A 22,050-nucleotide genomic window follows, 5' to 3' on the forward strand; every position below is an offset into this window, starting at 1 on the left:
CACTAATTGGCCACACCTGATCTTAATGAGTGCTTGTTCTCTTTAAAATGGGGTCAGTTTGAATAGACAAAAATTAACAGCTTTGTGTGAGTTTAAAAAACATGGCATGCTAGCTCCATCCTGGTTGCGCAGTGGACTAATTCCATGAATAGAGAACAGAAGATCATAGGTTTAAATTTCAGTGATGCTGTGACACAATAAAATAAATGTGTTTGCATGCCTAATGCCAAGTGGACACTACACAACTTTTAAAATCCTAACATTGCTGAGCCTCTCACATTAAACAACCACCTTTCCTGTAGTTTTTTGTCTTGCCAACGTAGTGGCACAGACGGGGCATTCACACACTAGAAGATTCTTAACTTGGTCGTGATGATTCTCGATACGACGCTGTCTCACTACAACAAGGATGTGATGTGATTAGATAGCTAGAACAAGCTTTGGCTCAAAGCAGCCTCATAAACGTTTTCAGTGAGACATTCACGCTTGCCATAAAGAGTTGAAATATTTAGCCAATACATTTTGAATTGAATAACATTGCGTGTAAAGAGCTTGTCAGAGCTGTAACGATTTGACACTATGGCAAGTACAAACGCATACTAGTACTGGTCAATGCTCCTGCTCGAGAGTACACATTCTGGGTGCTGTGATAAAACGTCATCTCACTAGCTCCTCCTCTGGAGAGCTCTAATTGGCTGTTGCTGATCATCGTTCTCAAATCTTGTCGTTGCATATCTCACACTACAAGAGCATTGCAGATTTAGTGCCGATAAAATCAACTGTTTGAAAATATCGGGACGTCTGGGACTACTCAAAGACCGGATCGGTAGCCCTCAGATTGCGTCTCTGATCCGCTCACATTAAACAAGCGTTGAGAACGGCCGCTTACCCCGAGTAGGCAACGACGTGGGGATTTTGTTTCCGATCTCCAAAACCTGTCTGGCATAGCTAAATCGGGGCCAAACTCGTGTACACCCAGCTTAAACAAAAAACAAATTAATTTCCATGTGTCCTATCTGTGCTTGGAGTTCAAAAAAAGTTAACCCAAACTAAGCTAGCAGTGTTATTAAAAGTCTTATTGAAACATTCAGTGAAAGTTTTAAGGAAGTTATTCAACAACCTCCAAATAATCTTTACATTTTATTCACAACATTCAGAATGTTCTCAGAACATTATTTAATTACCATCAAATAACCTATCATTTCCATTCTCAGAACGTTAATTAAACCTTCCAGGAAAACTTTCAGGGAACCATAGTAAAACATTCTCAGAACCTCCCTGCAACCTAAAAATGTATGTTCGCGGAACAGGCAATATTTTCACTTCTGTTGTCAGAACGTTTAAAAAAACGTTCACTTTTACTGGTCAAGAAACAAAGGGCTTTGTTCCCAGACCAATGTGAAACCAAAAACCTCCAATGAACCAAATGTGCTAGCTGGGGATGGCTTGAAGGACGATTACTCACTATGGCGCTCAAATCCCAAAGGTAACCCCTGGATTTTTGAATGGTTGCATAAGAGTCTAAAACACACAATGCCCTCTGTCTGTTTCAAGGCTAGGAGGAGCAGAGCAGGGGGCGGGAGACAGTATTGTATCATGTAAATCAAATCAAATTTTATTTGTCACATACACATGGTTAGCAGATGTTAATACGAGTGTAGCGAAATGCTTGTGCTTCTAGTTCCGACAATGCAGTAATAACCAACGAGTAATCTAACCTAACAATTTCACAACAACTACCTTATACACACAAGTGTAAAGGGATGAAGAATATGTACATAAAAATATATGAATGAGTGATGGTACAGAACGGCATAGGCAAGATGCAGTAGATGGTATAGAGTACAGTATATACATATGAGATGAGTAATGTAGGGTATGTAAACATATAAAAGTGGCATTGTTTAAAGTGGCTAGTGATACATGTGTTACATAAAGATGGCAAGATGCAGTAGATGGTATAGAGTACAGTATATACATATGAGATGAGTAATGTAGGGTATGTAAACATTATATTAAGTGGCATTGTTTAAAGTGGCTAGTGATACAGGGCAGATGTAACTTTTTGTGTGCTGGGTACTTATACCGTACGTAGGTGTTAATTTTTTACGAGAGATTAATACATTCATAATTATAAATCCTTTTGCATAACAGTCTGTATCAAAGTAGACTGAGGTAAATTTAATAACAGTGGCACAGCATGCATAGGCATTGGATTCAGTCATTCATTAGTTAAGATCAGGGAGTTCACAGCCAGCCAAGCTCTCATGCAGGCAGCTGAATCGATGATCTCATCATATACACAGTGAGAGACCCTACTAATATACCTAAACTCCCAGTAGATTGAAATGGTCTTTGTAAACAAGAAAAAATTTGGCACAGTGTGTCTCAGTCCTCACAGTTCATCTCTCATGAGAGGTCATTAAAGCACAGGTGAATTGCTCACCAGAGTATTCATTCATTCCAGGAACTCAAATATACTGACGACAAACATTTGTATTTAACTAGGCAAGTCAGTTAAGAACAAATGCTTATTTACAATGATGGCCTGGGAACAGTGGGTTAACTGCCTTGTACAGGGGCAGAACAGCAGATTTTTACCTTGTCAGCTCAGGGATTCAATCTAGCAACCTTTAAGTTACTGGCCCAATGCTCTAACCACTAGGCTACCTGCCGCAAATCAGTAAACATATTCTCAGAAATGAGCAGCAATCCCCGGAAATCAGTGTCAAACCTGGTAACGCTGCAATGTGTTTGCATATAAAAGTTGCAGGCAACTGATGTATTTTACACCTTTGAGCCATATAATGTTGAGTATCAGAATACAGTGCCCATTTAGTGAGTTCCTGAGTGACAGATCTCCTTGAGGGTATTGGAGTAATGACCTCGCTAAAGGTGTAGATAATACTGTAGAATATAGCTGGAATAACCTAATGGCTATGGAGATAACCTTGGTGTTCACTACATCCTCAGTTTAATCCTAGTTAACCCCTTGAGAGTATGCTCCGTAAATGATAGATGTACCGGGTGTTTTTTTGTTGGGGGGGGGGGGGTGCTAATTGGATCGTTTTTTTCTGTAAAGAATGTCGCAGCAGCTTAATGTTGATTTTCTGGTGAATTACATTGCGGAGGAGTAACAGGGGAATTATTCCAAAATGTATCTGGATTTTGTGAATGCTGTCTTCTGGGCCCAGTCCAAGCACAACAAAGCTCAGGTTAGCATCTCCCTGCTGCCTAAATCTCTTTGGATCGTAGAACAAGCCCAATTTAATCTGCTTTGAAGTATGATAGTGTAAAGTTACAGCACGGTAAAGCTTTCTTCCAGGGTGATTTATGCTCAAGGTAACTTTGGATATGATGACATCTCATCTCGCTGTACTGGGATGAGTATTTTTAAGCAAGCAATCTGCATTTAGATTACTACTAGCAGTTTGAAGTAGTAGCAATCAATTAAATACATGCTCATTGTTGTGCTTCTAGTAAATTATTGGATGTATTGTCCTTTCAAACTGGGCTCAAAGACATAACAGCTGTGTATAGTATATTATGTACAGTTGAAGTCGGAAGTTTACATACACTTAGGTTGGAGTCATTAAAACTCGTTTTTCAACCACTCCACAAATTTCTTGTTAACAAACTATAGTTTTGGCAAGTCAGTTAGGACATCTACTTTGTGCATGACACAAGTCATTTTTCCAACAATTGTTTCAGACAGATTATTTCACTTATAATTCACTGTATCACAATTCCAGTGGGTCACAAGTTTACATACACTATGTTGACTGTGCCTTTAAACAGCTTGGAAAATAACAGAAATTATGTCATGGGTTTAGAAGCTTCTGATAGGCTAATTGACATAATTTGAGTCAATTGGAGGTGTACCTGTGGATGTATTTCAAGGCCTACCTTCAAACTCAGTGCCTCTTTGCTTGACATCATGGGAAACTCAAAAGAAATCAGCTAAGACCGCAGGAAAAAAAATTCTGGTTCATCCTTGGGAGCAATTTCCAAACGGCTGAAGGTACCACGTTCATCTGTACAAACAATAGTACGCAAGTATAAACACCATGGGACCATGCAGCCGTCATACCACTCAGGAAGGAGACGTGTTCTGTCTCCTAGAGATGAATGTACTTTGGTGTAAAAAGTGCAAATCAATCCCAGAACAACAGCAAATGACCCTGTGAAGATGCTGGAGGAAACAGGTACAAAAGTATCTGTATCCACAGTAAAACGAGTCCTATATCGCCATAACCTGAACTGCTGCTCAGCAAGGAAGAAGCCACTGCTCCAAAACCGCCATAAAATGTGATGAAAGAAATAAACGCTGAAATAAATCATTCTCTCTACTATTATTCTGACATTTCACATTCTTAAAATAAAGTGGTGATCCTAACTGACCTAAAACAGGAATTTTTACTGGGATTAAATGTCAGGAATTGTGAAAACGGAGATAAAATGTATTTGGCTAAGGTGTATGCAAACTTCTGACTTCAACTGTACATAGAGAGAGGATAAATCATTTCCGTTGACATCCTATGTTGAGTCAATATTTAGTGTCTAGTTAGCTGTACTGAAGTGTAACTATAGTTGGGTTTCAGTGCCTACACTAACCCCCCAGCTAAAGCACATTGATATGGTAGTAATCCCTCCCTAGTTGCTTCTCTGTGTGAGGCACCACATGAAGCCCAAGGACACACTGGCACATTACACTGGTCTTCTATCTCTCCTGTGGTTTGTGTGTAATTGGCTTTTCAATTTGGGAGCAGCGTGTTTTCGCGCCATGTCTTTTGGCTGCCTTCCATTCACGAGACAGAGATTTGGGACTGGAACTCCTGAAGATTCCATCCTCTCATTATTAGCATTAAAGCAGAAGACTTGGAAGAGAGTAATGATTTCTATTTGGGTCATTATTATGGCACCTTAATCTGGTTAAGGAGTGGAGGATAAATGCTAAATCCTGTTAAAGGGGGATAGGGCCAAGCCAAGCTGGTAATTATTACAGGAAATTAGTTACTGTGGCTCTTTCACTCTTTTCCTGTAGAATCACCATAGTCAATAATCCATATTTAAAGTCTTGGTTATCATGATGTCCTGTACTACAACCAGAGCATTCCACCCATGAAGTAATTTATGATTTTTATAAGGATCCCCATTAGCCGACGACAATGGCGACAGCTAGTCTTCCTGGGGTCCGTGACATAATGAAAAAGACCACAGACAAAAATACAGTACAATTTATATCTAAAACATTAGCATGGACATTAGAGACACATAATCTTAATCTTAAAATTAAAACTATAGTTATGCTAAGAGTAGCACACTTGTCTTGGAAAAGTCTATTGGCTATACAGTACAGAGAGAGCATTTCCCTGAATTGATATTATGTGTGTTGAGATATATGATATACTGGATTGTCTTCATGAGTATTTTCTTTAGAAACATTCCTATCACCCTCCTTCACATCAGACTGTAAATATTTCTGTCATATACAGTAATATTAAAACTGTTCTGCATTAATATCTTATTACAATTTTTTGCCCTTCGATCACTTTTGTTATAGTTTTTTCCTACATATATTGTTTCAGCTGACCAATTCAGTGGCCTTGTGGCTGGAGTGTCAGTGACAGGTAGCCTAGCGGTTAAGAGTGTTAGGCCAGTAACTGGAAGGTTGCTGGTTCGAACCCCAAAGCTGACTAGGTGAAAAGTCTATCCATGTTCCCTTGAGGCACTTAACCCCTGCTTGCTCTGGATAAGAGCATCTGATGCATGACAAAACATATGTTTTTTTGAAGGTTGTGAGTTCAATCCCTCGACGAGTCATATGAAAGACATAAAAAATGGGACCTGATGCGTATCCGCTTGGCACTCAGCATTAAGGAGATAGATTTTGGGGTAAGGCCCTGCGATAGACTAGGGTCCTGTCCAGGGGGTGTACTTGTACGTCAAACTGCCTCATGCTACAGAAACAGGAGATAGGCTCCTGCCCTATTAGCCGTTCTGGCTCGCACAAGATAAGGCTACTTACTTACGATTTCTTTAGCTACTGTATGAGATGTAAGCCCCCATGAGGATAATAACGTGTGTCATATAGACTTATGACCACAACTAAACAGAACTTAATGAGATCCTGTTTCGGGTCTAAATCAGAATGCTATGGACATATTACACGTCCAAAAATATATTTACACTAATGTTATTGTCATAAGAAGGATGTCGTTGTATAAACATATCTCATGGAGTGATTTCTTCACGCTATCCTGTGAATTGGTGTATGCCACTATTCATTTTATTAGTTTAAAATATTTTTACGTTTCCAGACATACTGTAGCCTACTGCAGTTCTCCTTCAAAACAAGTCACGATTCAGGGATATTTCTCTGACGTCATACGTTGACAGATGCATACAGTAGGAGCAGAACAGGATATATTATAAATCTGCAGTGCAATTTCTGCCACAGGCCGCAGTGTAAGTCATTTATTACTACGTCTGGGCATGGGGTAATGAAATTGTCCCACTGTAATGGGTAGAACAGTATCTGGTCTAAACTGGGGTTCTATTATACTGGCTTGTCACTGAAAAAAACAATCTCGGAAGTCCGATTTGGGAAACGACTGTTTTTTAGTACTATGGCTAATGTCACAGTTCAACGTACTGTAATACCAAAACTACTTTTAGTGTTAAGTGTACAGTTATTTTCTTCTTGAAAAGAGTGTAGTTTGAATGACTGTCTCTTCTTAACTCTAAGGTTAGCTATTAGAAAGCCCATTATTTTGTAACGATCAGAGGGGTTCTCACTATGGTTGAATACCGGTGACTGGGATACCGAGTTAGAGGTTGACACAGGAGTGAAATTTCATTCCTGTCTTGTCCTGTCAAAATTTTCCCGTGCTGTCTTGATCCTGCAACAGTTCTATAACCCCAGAACTTTCCTGTCCCGGCCTGATTAAAATCAGTCCTGTCCCATGCCCATGTGTACTTGTAGTAATCTGAAATAATTTCCTCTGTTAACTGCTCGTCTTTTTGTCCCCTGTGTAACTGACAGTTAGACTTGCAGGTTATGTCGTTGTTTTTTGTTTGAATTGTTTATGTGTTCGCTGTGTGGGGGAAATGATAAGACAAGCGGAACTACGTAGCTAATAACTGTTGTAACGGGGATCCTTATTGTAGCAACACACTTTTGGAGGGAAGGCAATCCCGCGCTATGTTAGCTAAATTTTCATGTCATCGGGTGTAGTTCGTAAAGGTTGAAGCATGTATGTTAGGATGGTAAAGTTATAATAATTAAGAATGAAGTGTGAATTCATGCAGGAATAATAAGTGTGAAGTTTGATTTCCTCCCTTCTGTAATAAGCAGCCAATGAGGTATTTGTCCTTTATTCATGTGTTTAATCTGATACTGTTATAGCGCCGGCAAAACTGTTTAAGCACTTCAGAGTTATACCAAGCTAATAAGTCACTCGTAAGATAAGGAGGTTGTAAGAGTGTGCTTAACTGTATTTTCATTTACTTTATAGTTCTCACGGAAGGTGATAATTCTGACTAAATTTACAGAATAAAGCCGCCAGTTAAAATCAAGGAACGGTTGTGCTCGTGGTTACTGGAGGGAGCTACACCCTGCTCTGGTGGTTTCCACTAGCCCAACCGGCTGGCAGGTGGCACTATTATTCCTATTATGTCATCTGTGTCCAACTGGACTGTATTTTGAAATGTTTTATTTAACCTTTATTTAACTAGGCAAGTCAGTTAAGAACAAATTCTTATTTACAATGACGGCATACCAAAAGGCCTGCAGGGACAGGGGCTGGGATTAAAAATAAATAAAATCACTGGTTGCTGCAGAAAAGGAGGAGGTCAAAAGGGGGATGAGTGTAACCGATGTGAAATGGCTAGCTAGTTAGCGGGGTGCGCGCTAATAGCGTTTCAATTGGTGACGTCACTCGCTCTGAGACCTTGAAGTAATTGTTCCCCTTGCTCTTCAAGGGCCACGGCTTTTGTGTCGCGATGGGTATCGATGTTTCAAGGGTGGCTGTTGTCGATGTGTGCAGAGGGTCCCTGGTTCGAGCCCAGGTAGGGGCGAGGAGAGGGACTGAAGCTATACTGTTACATATGGAAATTGTCTTTCTTGGCTGGGCGTCTGGTAAAAACTGCAGTAAAAAGACTGCTGCAACCTGATTGGCTCAAGTAGCATTAGCCACTCTAGCGTGGTGGAAATGGTGTTTTATTAAAGGTGCAATATGCAGAAATTTTATGAAGTAAACTATATTAGGCCTACACACATTTTTTTTCTTCTAACCCCTCCCTCAGTTTATAACTATTCCTATGCTGCCCATTCCTGTGGACTCGATTTTGTCTCATCCTGTCCCGAACTTGATTCTCGAACCTCACTCCCATTCCAAGACCTGCGGGAGGGAGGGAGAGAGAGAGAGAGGCCTGGGAGACCTTTTTTAGATTTAGGTCTGATGATGCGCTGAGCTCCCCAGTCTCTCCCCTTAATTACTCTCTTTGGTTCACTTGACCGTTTTGACATTCAGCTTCACAATAAACACGCTGAGGGTGTTTTTAAACGTTTGAGAGCATTTTGTGTAAAACAAAATAAAGTTGCACAGACATATAGGGAGTAGGGATGAATATTTTCCTGAAAATCCACCAAGTTTCAATACCGAAAATAATTCATATTTATCCCGATAGTCCCAGGAAAGACAGCAAAAAACGGAAGTGCCCATTTAAAACCAAGATGGTCACTATGCCAGGGTTCTCCCCAAATCACGGCTCTGCTACACTACAGCCAGGGGGGCGTCCGGCATTGCCATCAGACAGGGAGGGAATGCTTCCTTTTAAATCAGTGAAAGCTGCAATACCACCCGTGTTGCGGTTGTGTTGAGTCATGTCCAATGGCAGCGTCGAAGCTCAAAAAATGCAGAGGTTCAATTCTCGATGGCTATAAAGACACACGCCCAAATCTATATTTAATTTCAGAATTTATAAAAATTAGGGTCAGGGTTGAGGGTTTGGTTAAGGTAAGGGTCCGTTTTAGGTTTTTACTAGTCGTTTAAGTGTCGGCTCTACCGAGATGGGTGCTGTGCCATCTTGTCGACTTGGCCGCCTCACTATGTAAAGATTTCAGAGCAAATTCAACTGATATTTAGTAATGATAGGGTAACTATCTTTTCTCACCAATGACATTGTTGTGAATTGCGAGACAGGCCGTTCATAAATTCAGAGCGATATCATATTCCTCTATCAATTCAGCGCATTCCAGCAGTAGGTTATCTCGACACAGAGCATGATCAGGACGCACAAAGCGCACCCCAAGACAGAATATCTCCTATATTTGGCAAAATCTAGCTGATGATTATACAGATACTGTAGATGAAGAGTGGAAATAGTTTAAATATCAACCCACTGGGCACACACTGGTGTAAACAACGTTGTTTACACGGCATTCCAATGAAATTACATTGAACCAATGTGGAATAAACGTTGAACTGACGTCTGTGCCCAGTGGGAAGGTATCTTATTCTTAACGAGGACCAACTCCGTTTTAAACATATCCATATCTACTCTCAAACTGTTTGATGGCTATGAAGTGAATTGTGCAGTGTCCTATAAAATGTGTGACTGTCTGAAGAGTCACAATAACAGCTCAAAGAGGTACATGTTATTTTATAGGCTATACTGTAGAGGTTTCCTGTAGAGTTTATTAACTGCATTCGGATTGTGTGTGCAGTCCGGCAGTGTCAATTATGCGCATGCTTTGAATTTATTGTGACTTTGTGTGAAGTAAATACTAGGCTAAAGCTTCTATGTGACAACCTGTTTGGATAATGTGCTATTACATTTTTTGCTAATCTGCTGCTATGCATGTTGTATGTTTTGTGGAATTGCAATAGTGCGAAATTGGGGAAAATATGTGGAAGGACCACTCGGCTGTCCTGTACTGTGAGCTTGTGTTGCCTACATCCTCGTGGCTGAGCAGTTGTTGCTCCTAGACATTTCCCCTTCACAATAACAACACTTACAGTTGACTGGGGCAGTTCTAGCAGGGACGAAATTTGAAGGAAAGTGGCATCCTATGACAGTGCCACGTTGAAAATCACTGAGATCTTCAGTAATGCCATTCTATGGACAATGTTTGTGTATGGAGATTGCATCGCTTGGCGCTCAATTTTATACATTAGGAAAGAATTCACTTTTTCCACTTTTTGTTATGTTACTGCCTTATTCTAAAATTGATTAAATAGTTTTTTCCCCTCATCAATCTTCACACAATACCCCATAATGACAAAGCAAAAACAGTTTTTTTGAATTTTTTGCAAAAAAAAACTAAAACTGAAACATTATATTTACATAAGTTTTCAGATCCTTTACTCAGTACTTTGTTGAAGCACCTTTGGCAGCGATTACAGCCTTGAGTCTTCTTGGGTATAACGCTACAAGCTTGGCACACCTGTATTTGGGGAGTTTCTCCCATTTTTCTCTGCAGATCCTCTCAAGCTCTGTCAGGTTGTAGGGAGAGCGTCGCTGCACAGCTATTCTCAGGTCTCTCCAGAGATGTTCAATCGGGTTCAAGTCCGGGCTCTAGCTGGGCCACTCAAGGACATTCAGAGACTTGTCCCGAAGCCGCTCCTGCGTTGTCTTCGCTGTGTGCTTAGAGTCTCTGTCCCGTTGAAAGGTGAACCTTCGCTCCAGTCGGAGGTCCTAACCGCTCTGGAGCAGGGATCAAGGATCTCTCTGTACTTTTATCCGTTCATCTTTCCCTTGATCCCATCTAGTCTCCCAGTCCCTGCCGCTGAAAAAAATTCCCACAGCATGATGCTGCCACCACCATGCTTCACCGTAGGGATGGTATTGGCCAGGTGATGAACGGTGCCTGGTTTCCTCCAGATGTGACGCTTGGCATTCAGGCCAAAGAGTTCAATCTTGGTTTCATCAGAGAATCTTGTTTTCATGGTCTGAGAGTCCTTTAGGTGCCTTTTGGCAAACTCCAAGCGGGCTGTCATGTGCCTTTTATTGAGGACTGGCTTCCATCTGGCCACTCTACCGTAAAGGCCTGATTGGTGGAGTGCTGCAGAGATGGTTGTCCTTCTGGAAGGTTCTCCCATCTCCACAGTGGAACTCTGGAGCTCTGTCAGAGTGACCATCGAGTTCTTGGTCACCTCCCTGACCAAGGCCCTTCTCGCACGATTGCGCAGTTTGGCCGGGCGGCCAGCCCTAAGAAGAGTCTTGGTGGCTGTAAAGTAAAAAAATAAAATTAAAAAAAAGTCAAGGGGTCTGAATACTTTCCGAATGCACTGTAGCTACTAGAACTAACACGTTAGTAAATCGCTACAGCCATGCAGTACGGTGTACAGTCAGCAGCAAGCAATTTGGCAGTTACACCAGCGGGCCCCGGTGGCAATAAATTAATAAACCCAAAACCTACCTTGACTTGGAAGAGTTCCCGTGTTGGATAGCCATCGCCAGCTAGCTAACATAGAATGATTCTATATTTGAGCCAGGTGTTTGAATAGGCTAAACTAGCTAGCTGCATTCGACGCTAGCTAAGTAAGTGAAAGTAAAAAAATATATACTATTAAATCTCTCTTGCTTCTCTTTCATTTTGAAATAAATTAATTAGTTCAAAACTATTCAACTATTGTCTTTCGCTCTCTTTGAGTCAACTACTCACCACATTTTATACACTGCAGTGTTAGCTAGCTGTAGTTTATGCTTTCAGGACTAGATTCATTCTCTGATCGTTTGATTAGGTGGACAACATGTCAATTGATGCTGCAAGAGCTCTGATAGGTTGGAGAGCATCCTCCGGAAGTTGTCATAATTACTGTGTAAGTCTATGGAAAGGGGGTGACAACCATGAGCCTCCTAGGTTTTGTATTGAAGTCAATGTACCCAGAGGAGGACAGAAGCTAGCTGTCCTCCGGTTACACTATGGTGCTACCTTACAGAGTGATTCTGAGGCTACTGTAGACCTTCATTGCAAAACAGTGTGTTTTAATATTTAATAAATATTTGGTGACGTGAATATATTTGGTATAGTTTTATCTAAAAAGGATCACTTTTTTTATGTTTTACAATTTTTATTTTTCTGAAATTCACTGAGTAGGATGGTTCTCCCCTTCCTCCTCTGAGGAGCCTCCACTGATTTAAACGGTTATGACAGTTATTTTATTTTCATGACGGTCTTCATCCATAACCGTTGGTTACATGGTTATCCGGTAATTCTACCATCCCCAGCCCTGAATTGATGTTGTGTGTAGTAAAATATAATGCAGATCAATAACATCAGAGATGTGGAAAGTGTGATGTTAGAAAGATACTGTGGAAGGCTAAATGTAAGATACTCACACCAACCAGATTAATATTCTATGGGTGAGGAATGACCCCACACAGTGTAAATCTCACTGATCTATTATTGGCTGACTCCTAAGGTTATTATTAGGTAGAGTGATGATGACTTACAGGGCGTTGTGAATGGCTATTATGAGTGTACATTAGTCATGTCTAACTTTTCATAGATGTGTGTTCACAAGTAAAGCCAAATTTCGATGGTGGGATTATTGTTTTGGCTCTAAAATAACTGTATATTTCTGAATGAAGGATTGGCTCAGTGGTAATTGGTGCTTTATTTTTAGCAGGTCAAAGGTATCCTCGGAATCCAAACTAAATCAAACTGTTTGACTATTGTTGAAGTGAAACAGTGTTTCAGTGGGATTTTGTGGATGGGCCAAAGGTGCATCTGTCTTAAAATCTGTTTTAGAGGAATTCTTGTTTTCCTTTTCTTAGGTATTCAATAGAGAACCTCACACAAAGTAGTTGTTGTTTTAGGGTCTTCACATTGATGAGGACTTCTTATTTCCAATAGGGCCCAGGTCCTAGTCTCTATCTCTAATTCTCCTCAGTGAGAACAATGATGACTTCCTTCCACAGATAATAAGGTGATTCTCCCCTGAGAGCAGAATCAGTGTTTTATTAGCATTAATTGTCCAATTATCCCCAAGGCTCATTAACTCTAGTAATTAGCCTACATCCCAAATGACACCCTATTCCCAAGATAGTGCATTACTTTTGACCAGGACCACAGCCAGCTCTATTCTGGCAAATCCTTAAAGTCCTACTCTCATTTTCACCTCATTTAACACTTGTGTACTTAACAAAAGGCACAAGTGGCATTTCAATAGGTGGTCCAGATGCCTCATGACAKGGGGGGGGGGGGGGGGKTCCTCTTTTGCTCTCTATTGCTCCTCTAGTGTTCCTCAAGCAAGGCCGGAGGCCGATGACATCAGCGGGCACCAACAGCCCACCTCCTTGAATGCTCTACTCCTTGAAGTTTGCAGTTGTCTAAAAAACATGATTTTTCTCAAAACAAATTTTTGATACCCTTTAGTGTGTGTGTGCTTTACTGTATTTATACTTGGTTTATCGTTTTTCAACAGGAAAAGTTCAAATATCACTGGAGGTCTTAAAGTGTCATCTTCATGAACAGTATTCACACCTAGTATCAATCATTAGTACCCAGTCAATGATCCAATCCAGTGTCCACATTTGTGATGAATTTGGTTTTGTGAATATTTAATATATTATTTTTCTTTGCAACTCTGGCTAGAAGGCCAGCATCCCGGAGTCGCCTCTTCACTGCTGACGTTGAGACTGGTGTTTTGCGGGTACCATTTAATGAAGCTGCCAGTTGAGGACTTGTGAGGCGTCTGTTTCCAAACTAGACACTCTAATGTACTTGTCCACTTGCTCAGTTGTGCACCGGGGCCTTCCACTCCTCTTTCTGTTCTGGTTAGACCAGTTTGCGCTGTTCTGTGAAGATACACAACGTTGTACGAGATCTTCAGTTTCTTGGTAGTTTCTCACATTAGAATAACCTTCATTTCTCAGAACAAGAATAGACTGATGAGTTTCAGTAGAAAGTATTTGTTTCTGGCCATTTTGAGCCTGTAATCGAACCCACAAATGCTGATGCTCCAGATACTCAACTAGTCTAAAGAAGGCCAGTTTTATTGCTTCTTTAATCAGAACAACAGTTTTCAGCTGTGCAAACATAATTGCAAAAGGGTTTTCTAATGATCAATTAGCCTTTTAAAATTATAAACTTGGATTAGCTAACACAGCATGCCATTGGAACACAGGAGTGATGGTTGCTGATAGTGGGCCTCTGTATGTCTATGTAGATATTCCATTAAAAATCAGCTGTTTCCAGCTACAATAGTCACTTACAACATTAACAATGTCTACACTGTATTTCTGATCAATTTACTGTTATTTTAATGGACCAAAAATGTGCTTTTCTTTAAAAAACAAGGGAATTTCTAAGTGACCACAAACTTTTGAACGGTAGTGTATATCAGACGGACTCATTCTCAGCTGCTTATCTGAGTTGGGCACTGCTGGAATGCAAGAGCTGTCTGTCATTGATTTGTCATTGTTCCTCCATCACTTAATGATATGCATTCATGCAGGCTAGATGAGCAGTATTATTGGCTGAGTCTAACATGTATATCCATAATTTGTGTCAGGCATCTCTCATCTCTGGTCTTGGCAAAGTTTTAAACGGTTTGAACAACTCTGCTGTCCCCTGCCTGCCTGTGTTATTGCAGACAGAGATGAAATAGTGGAGGAACAGACAGATCAATAGTTCAGCTCTCTCCTCAGGCTAATATGTAAATATTTCATGAAGAGAAAGAGAGAGAGAAATCTCCAATGAGTAATTCAGAGTTTCTGATGATGAGGGAGAGGTAGGGTGGAAAGAAGAAAGAGAAGGGGGAGACTGACAGGGAGAAAAAAAACTGAGATGGAGAGAGAAAAAGAGAGATGGGGAGGGGGGATATAATCATATCATTTATTTTGGTTTATATGGTGCTTGTGGTCTTCATGAGAAGTATGATCCAGTTTCCATATTGCCCCTGATAATTGTCCTTGGCTCTTTGTAATATAGTCTACTGATCCCCTGCAGGTGCAGAAAATATGATATACATTATGCTAATGTTTATTTAAAAATGTTTTACCAGTAGTCTTAAAAATGTATTTAGGTCATTTTTTCCACTTGGACACTTATAATTCCAACCAATGATTTCAGTAAAGTCCTTCACTCCGTTATGGATAGGGTCACCATTGTTATTATATCTAGCAATCGAAGTGTTCTCAGGTGTGCTCCACATGTAAAAGGTGACTAAACCAATGTGCATATAAATCTGTATAGATTTAGGATGTGGTGCGTCCCGGAACAAAGTGTTCAGTAGCAGATGGTTCTGCAGTACAGTAGATGACTGTGTGATTTCAATGAGATTAATTAGGCAGAATAAGGGGCCATGTTAGAGCTCTAATCCGGGAGGGGATGATGATACAGTATATTCCTACTGTCCCTGTCAGGCCTGTCCTATGTGTCCTTCCTGCTAACCCGTTATCTGACTACCTCCTCCCCATCCCTCCACAGTCAGTCAGTGACCTCTCTTTCTCTCTCTCTCTCCCATTCTGCCAGGGGAAGCCAGATTGGTTTGGCTCCTGGCATAGCTGTAGCTCTCTGCCAGGTGGACGATGTGGAGGAGCCTCTCTCAGAAAATTACATCAAAAGACGTTGTTTACGTTATTATGGAGCCTATTACAATACTATCCTAAATATTGAATGATAACAGCAGATCATTCATTTTTGTTGAATTCAATGTGAAATCAACAAAATATATAATCATCTCATTGAATTTAGGTTAAAAGTTGTAGGACAAAAATACGAAATGCCCTTAAGTTGACGACTTTTTGCAAATCCAATCAGTTTTCCACGTTGATTCAACGCCATCACATTAATCGTTTTTTTTTATGACGTGGAAACAACATTGATTCAACCAGTTTTTGCCCAGTTGGCCACTCCCTGGCTGATCTCTGCAGCTTTCATTTGCTGTTGTGTGTCTCTCTCTAGAGGAGAACTTTGGTATGCATTCATGTGCTTTAAAATACAGGTGTTTTCTCACTTTGGTGGTGATGTGTGTGTCTCTGTGTTCAGGTATGTGTTTCTCCTGTAAAATTGATGTGGTGCCAGTGAAGAATGAGGATGGCTTGGTGATCATGTTCATCCTCAACTTTGAGCTGCCCACTGATCCACCTATTCCCAGCTCCCCGACCAGAGACCTCAACAAGCTGCCTATCCCCTGGCTTCCCCTAGGTAAACAAAGAAGATCCTCTATGTGTAAAACCTTAAAAAATCTAGTTCTAATAAGTCAGGAAGAGATTGAGGTAATGGTCCAGAGTTTTTAGAGTACAGTATTTTTCTCTTGGGTACAAGAAGATAGAAATACATATCATGCACCTTCAGAGGTACACATATGATCTCACATGGTACTGTTCGGTACCATTTCCGGTATGTGTGGATAATGTACTGTATTATAATGGTATATTTTTGTACAATCATTGGAGGCGTGGCTTATTTTGTTGGAGGCGTGGCTTAGTTTGGCTTAGTTTCAGTTTGTTCTTTTTGGCCACCTGTGAGTGGAAGTGTTTAAGTGGTCTCTGTTTATGTTATTTAAAAGTTGAGCTTTTTGGCTTTCAATTCTGAAGTCTTTATAAAGGCTTACATAAGAGACAACAAAGAGCTCTAATTAATATTGTAGTGACCTTAAAACCTCCTCAAGGATTTTCACCTAAAATGACATACCCAAATCTAACTGTCTGTAGCTCAGGACCTGAAGCAAGGATATGCATATTCTTGATACCTTTTGAAAGGAAACACTTTGACGTTTGTGGAGATGTGAAATTAATGTAGGAAAATATAACACATTAGATCTGGTAAAAGATAATATAAAGAAAAAAACATGCGTTTATTATTATTTGAAATGCAAGAGAAAGGCCATAATGTATTATTCCAGCCCAAGGACAATTTATATTTTGGCCACTAGATGGCAGCAGTGTATGTTTTTGACTGATCCAATGAACCATTGTATATCTGTTCAAAATGTTGTACACGACTGCCCAAATGTATTTGGTTTATTAATACAATTTCAAGTTCATAATTGTGCACTCTCCTCAAACAATAGCATGGTATTATTTCACTGTAATAGCTCCTGTAAATTGGACAGTGTAGTTAGATTAACAAGAATTTAAGCTTTCTGCCTGTTTCAGATATGTCTATGTCCTGGGAATTATTTTGTTACTTACAACCTCATGCTAATCACATTAGCCTACGTTAGCTCAACCGTCCCATGGGGGGGGGGACCGATCCCATAGAGGAAGGAAAAATCCACAAAAAATATATATTTAGTTCTTATTTAAAAAAATAAATAAAGGAACAAACTTTTAACCTCAAACTGGGTACAATTATGTACCTATAACTAATGGCACAATGGACACAGGGTACCACTACAGTCACATGCGTTTGTACCCCTTTAAGTACAATTCAGTACCTTTTTTTCTAAGAGTAGTAATTAAGTCATTGTTTTACTAATGATGTTGGTGCGGTGTGTAATGTAGTCAGAAACCTATCTCCTTTTCCCTCTGAACTGTCCCCTCTGACCTGCAGCACGTCGGCATAGGTTCCGCCTGCCCTCCGCTCTGCTTCGCTCCCTCAGCAGCAGTAAACATTCCCTGGAGGATGACACCGAGCTGGGCCACCAGCGGGACCTCTCTGCCCTGGGGCATGAGTCTGTAGCCCTGGACAAGCTGCTGTCCCTGCCAGAGCGCCGGCGGCTGGGGGGCACCGGGGTACTACTCTGGGACGAGGACCAGAGGGCCTTGCTGGGAGGTGAGTAGTCCTGTGTGGCTCAGTTGGTAAAAGCATCATGCTAGCAACAACATGCTTGTGGGCTTGATTCTCACTGCGGTCACATACAAAATATATGCACTCATTGTAATTTGCTTTGGATAAAAGTGTCTGCTAAATGGCATGTTTATAGGTGACCCAGTTTCTCCCACTGGGGACCCCTCGGATGCCCCTCAAGCCCTGTCCCTGGCCATGGGCTTCTCCCAGTCTTCCCCCAGGCTGCACTGCCTCTGGGTGGACGAGGAGTGTGGCTCCAACTGCAGCGTGATGCCCAGCCGCTCCTATGAGAGCCTCTGCAGCCCGCTGCACGCCTCATCTGTGGACGGCATCAAGACTCGCAGGGGACAGTCCAGCTGGCACGGGAAGCTCCAGACGCGGCCCAGCAGCACAGGTAGAGGGCAAGATGGGGACAGGGGTCATGGGCAGGAGACAGAGATACGGATGTGGATGGTGGCAAGGACAGGGACAGGGGCAGGTAGAGGACATGTATGGGACACACGAAGGAGGTTTAGGGCGCGGGTGGCATAACGAAATTTGAGGATCAAAGAACATGTAATTGATTAATGCTTATCTTACATTTATGTTCCATCTGTTCAATATCTCCTTATACTGTATCTTGCACTCAGCACATTCAACTCTTAAGTCACAGGCAATGAAATATCCATCTATATTTATTCCTTCTCAGGCGGAATGAAGTCCAGTCTGCGTAATGTTACATCTGACTCCACGTCTGACCCCAACCTCACCCGCTTCCGGACCTTAAGTCACGTGACCCAGCTCAACCCACTGGACAACAGGCCAGACCCCCTGGTGGCCCTCCCGTCTGCGGAGATTGACATCATCGCCCCCTGTAAACTAATGGAGCGCACACACGGGGTCACTGAGAAAGTCACTCAGGTTAGTCGCTGCTCTTCTCTTACCAGTGGATGTGTATGGATGGGATGACACTATTTCATGACAAACTGCAGTATCGATAGGCTTTCACAGACACCTTGCTCCTTATGTAGTCTGCCATTGCAGTATCTGTCCTGAGGGTGGCAGCACTATCCAGATAGTTTTGCTCTAAATTCAGTCGCTGCTGGTGAACTTGTCACTCACTGTAGAGTACAGAGGTTGACGGAAATGACTGCATGGTTATATTGCAAAACATTGAGTCAGTTGCTTTTGTATTGTGCCTCAATCAGCTCATCAACTAATTTAAGTGATTTTGTTGAACAAAGTCACCTCACAAAGTGCTCAGGTCTAAATCAAAAGGCCTAAAAACTCTCATAGACACTATACACCAGCATCACTCTAGGACTAGGAGTGAAGATGCAGCTCAGAGCATCTTCAATTTGAAATGTAAGCATTTCCGTTTCTTTCAACACTAATGTTTCTTGTTCAAACACTTCAGGCGGTTGGACAGAGCTGAAGCGATATTAAACACAGTGTAGCAGCCCAGTAACACACTGTAGCAGGCTTGCAGCCCACCACGCCACCTGGGAGGAGTTTGATTAATCCTGCCTAATGGAGTGGACAGCTGTGAAGAGGGAGATATGATGAGGTTCACTAGTCATGGGGCCTTTTCTCATTTGGGCTAAAGTCTCCATCGTTCTCTCTCCAATGTGACCCGGAAACCAATAAGTGGTTGAGTGGTTGAGGAGATGTCAATTCGTTAGTAGGCAAACTGAAGAGTGTCCATGGCCTTTTCTCAATTAGTTTGCTTAACACTTGCGTCCTCTCTCTTCCGTTCTCTGGCCTCCTTTTGGAAAAGGTCAAAGGTAATCGAGGAGAGGTGGCGAGGAGAGGGAAAGTGGTCAAAAATGCACTTTTATGAAATGAGACTCTTATTGATGTTTACAGGGTGGAATCCTAAAATAAATGTCTAAAGTGATAAAAACATCACTTAGCTAGTTGTGCAAGACATTTTATAGATAAAAGGGTAAGTAGAACTTCGTTTTTTTATGTTTGCATGCTTTTCTCCTTTGAGAAAACAGTAGTTGATTCAAAGAGGGTGTGGCAGATTTCCAAACTGTTCCGCGAAGGACTCAGGTAGCATACACTTGCAGTGGTGTAAATGTAACAGTATAACTTTAGACCGTCCCCTCGCGCGAACCAGGGACCCTCTGCACACATCAACAACAGTCACCCACGAAGCGTCGTTACCCATCGCTCCACAAAGGCCGCATCCCTTGTAGAGCAAGGGGAACCACTACTTCAGGGTCTCAAAGCGAGTGACGTAACCGATTGAAACGCTATTAGCGAGGACCACCGCTAACTAGCTAGCTATTTCACATCCGTTACATAAAGTACTTAAGTCAAAATACTTGAACTTCTTATGGCTGGGGGCAGTATTGAATAGCTTGGATGAAGAAGGTGCCCAGAGTAAACTGCCTGCTACTCAGGCCCAGACGCTAAGATATGCATAGTATTAGTAGATTTGGATAGAAAACACTCTGAAATTTCTAAAACTGTTTGAATGATGTCTGTGAGTATAACAGAACTCATATGGCAGGCAAAAACCTGAGAAAGAATCCAACCCGGAAGTGGGAAATCTGAGGTTTGTAGGTTTGCCTATTCAATATACAGTGTCTATGGGGTCATATTGCACTTCCTAGGGCTTCCACTAGATGTCAACAGTCTTTAGAACCTTGTTTCAGGCTTCTACTGTGAAGGATGAGGGAATGAGAGCTGTTTCAACCAGGTGTCTGGCAGAGTGCCATGAACTCACTCAGGCGCGCCCCCGTGAGAGGTAGCTGCGTTCCTTTTCGTTTCTAAAGACAAAGGAATTCTCCGGTTGAAACATTATTGAAGATTTATGTTAAAACATCCTAAAGATTGATTCTATACATCGTTTGACATGTTTCTACGAACTGTAATGGAATTGTTTTACTTTTCGTCTGGCCTGCGCATCATGAATTTGGATTTTTGAACTAAACGTACGAACAAAAAGGAGATATTTGGACATAAATTATGGACTTTATCGAGCAAAACAAACATTTATTGTGGAACTGGGATTCCTGGGAGTACATTCTGATGAAGATCATCAAAGGTAAGTGAATATTTATAATGCTATTTCTGACTTCTGTTGACTCCACAACATGGCGGGTACCTGTATGGCTTGTTTTTGTGTCTGAGCGCCGTACTCAGATTATTGCATGGTGTGCTTTTTCCGTAAAGTTTTTTAAAAATCTGACACAGCGGTTGTATTAATGAGAAGTTTATCTAAAGTTCCATGTATAATACTTGTATCTTTTATCAATGTTTATTATGAGTATTTCTGTAAATTGATGTGGCTCTCTGCAAAATCACTGGATGTTTTGGAGGCAAAACATTACTGAACATAACGCGCCAATGTAAACTAAGATTTTGGGATATAAATATGAACTTTATCGAACAAAACATACATGTATTGTGTAACATGAAGTCCTATGAGTGTCATCTGATGAAGATCATCAAAGGTTAGTGATTAATTTTATCTATATTTCTGCTTTTTGTGACTCCTCTCTTTGGCTGGAAAAAATGGCTGTGTTTTTCTGTGACTAGGTACTGACCTAACATAATCAGATGGTGTGCTTTCGTCGTAAAGCCTTTTTGAAATCAGACACTGTGGTGGGATTAACAACAAGTTTATCTTTAAAATGGTGTAAAATACTTGTATGTTTGAGGAAATTTTAATTATGAGATTTCTGTTGTTTGAATTTGGCGCCCTGCACTTTCACTGGCTGTTGTCAAGTGTATCCCGTTAACGGGATTTTAGCCGTAAGAAGTTAAAGTACTACTTATGTCGTTTTTTTGGGTATCTGTACTTTACTATTTATATCTTTGACTACTTTTACTTTTACTTCACTACATTCCTTAAGAAAATATTGTACTTTTTACTCCATACATTTTTCTCTGACACCCAAAAGTACTTGTTACATTTTGAATGCTTAGCAGGACAGGAAAATAGTCAAATTCACTCACTTATCAACCGAACTGGTCATCCCTATTGCCTCTGATCTGGCGGACTCACTAAACACAAATGCTTTGTTTGTAAATGATGTCTGAGTTTTGGAGTGTGCACCTGGCTTTCCGTAAATTAAAAAACAAGAAAATGGTGCCATCTGGTTTGCTTAATATAAGGAATTTGAAATTATTTATACTTTTACTTTTGATACTTAAGTATATTTTAAACCAAATAATTTGACTTTTACTCAAGTAGAATTTTACTGGGTTGACTTTTACTTTTACTTGAGTCATTTTCTATTAAGGTATCTTTACTTTTACTCAAGTATGACAGTTGGGTATATTTTCCACCACTGTACAATTGTACTTCC

General features: G+C 40.9%; 1 protein-coding gene across 1 annotated transcript in view; it reads left to right on the forward strand.

Moving 5' to 3' along the window:
• The window catches only part of LOC111957009 (voltage-gated inwardly rectifying potassium channel KCNH2-like), a 71,401-nt gene that overhangs the window by 6,726 nt on the left and 42,625 nt on the right, over window positions 1-22,050 (forward strand). Inside the window, exons 3-6 of the mRNA XM_070436685.1 lie at window positions 16,004-16,162; window positions 17,513-17,734; window positions 17,886-18,143; window positions 18,438-18,649. Of these exons, the coding sequence (XP_070292786.1) occupies window positions 16,004-16,162; window positions 17,513-17,734; window positions 17,886-18,143; window positions 18,438-18,649 (851 nt within the window). The remainder of the gene's footprint in view (window positions 1-16,003; window positions 16,163-17,512; window positions 17,735-17,885; window positions 18,144-18,437; window positions 18,650-22,050) is intronic.

Source organism: Salvelinus sp. IW2-2015, linkage group LG32 (genome assembly GCF_002910315.2).
Source record: "Salvelinus sp. IW2-2015 linkage group LG32, ASM291031v2, whole genome shotgun sequence".
NCBI classification, from domain to species: domain Eukaryota; kingdom Metazoa; phylum Chordata; class Actinopteri; order Salmoniformes; family Salmonidae; genus Salvelinus; species Salvelinus sp. IW2-2015.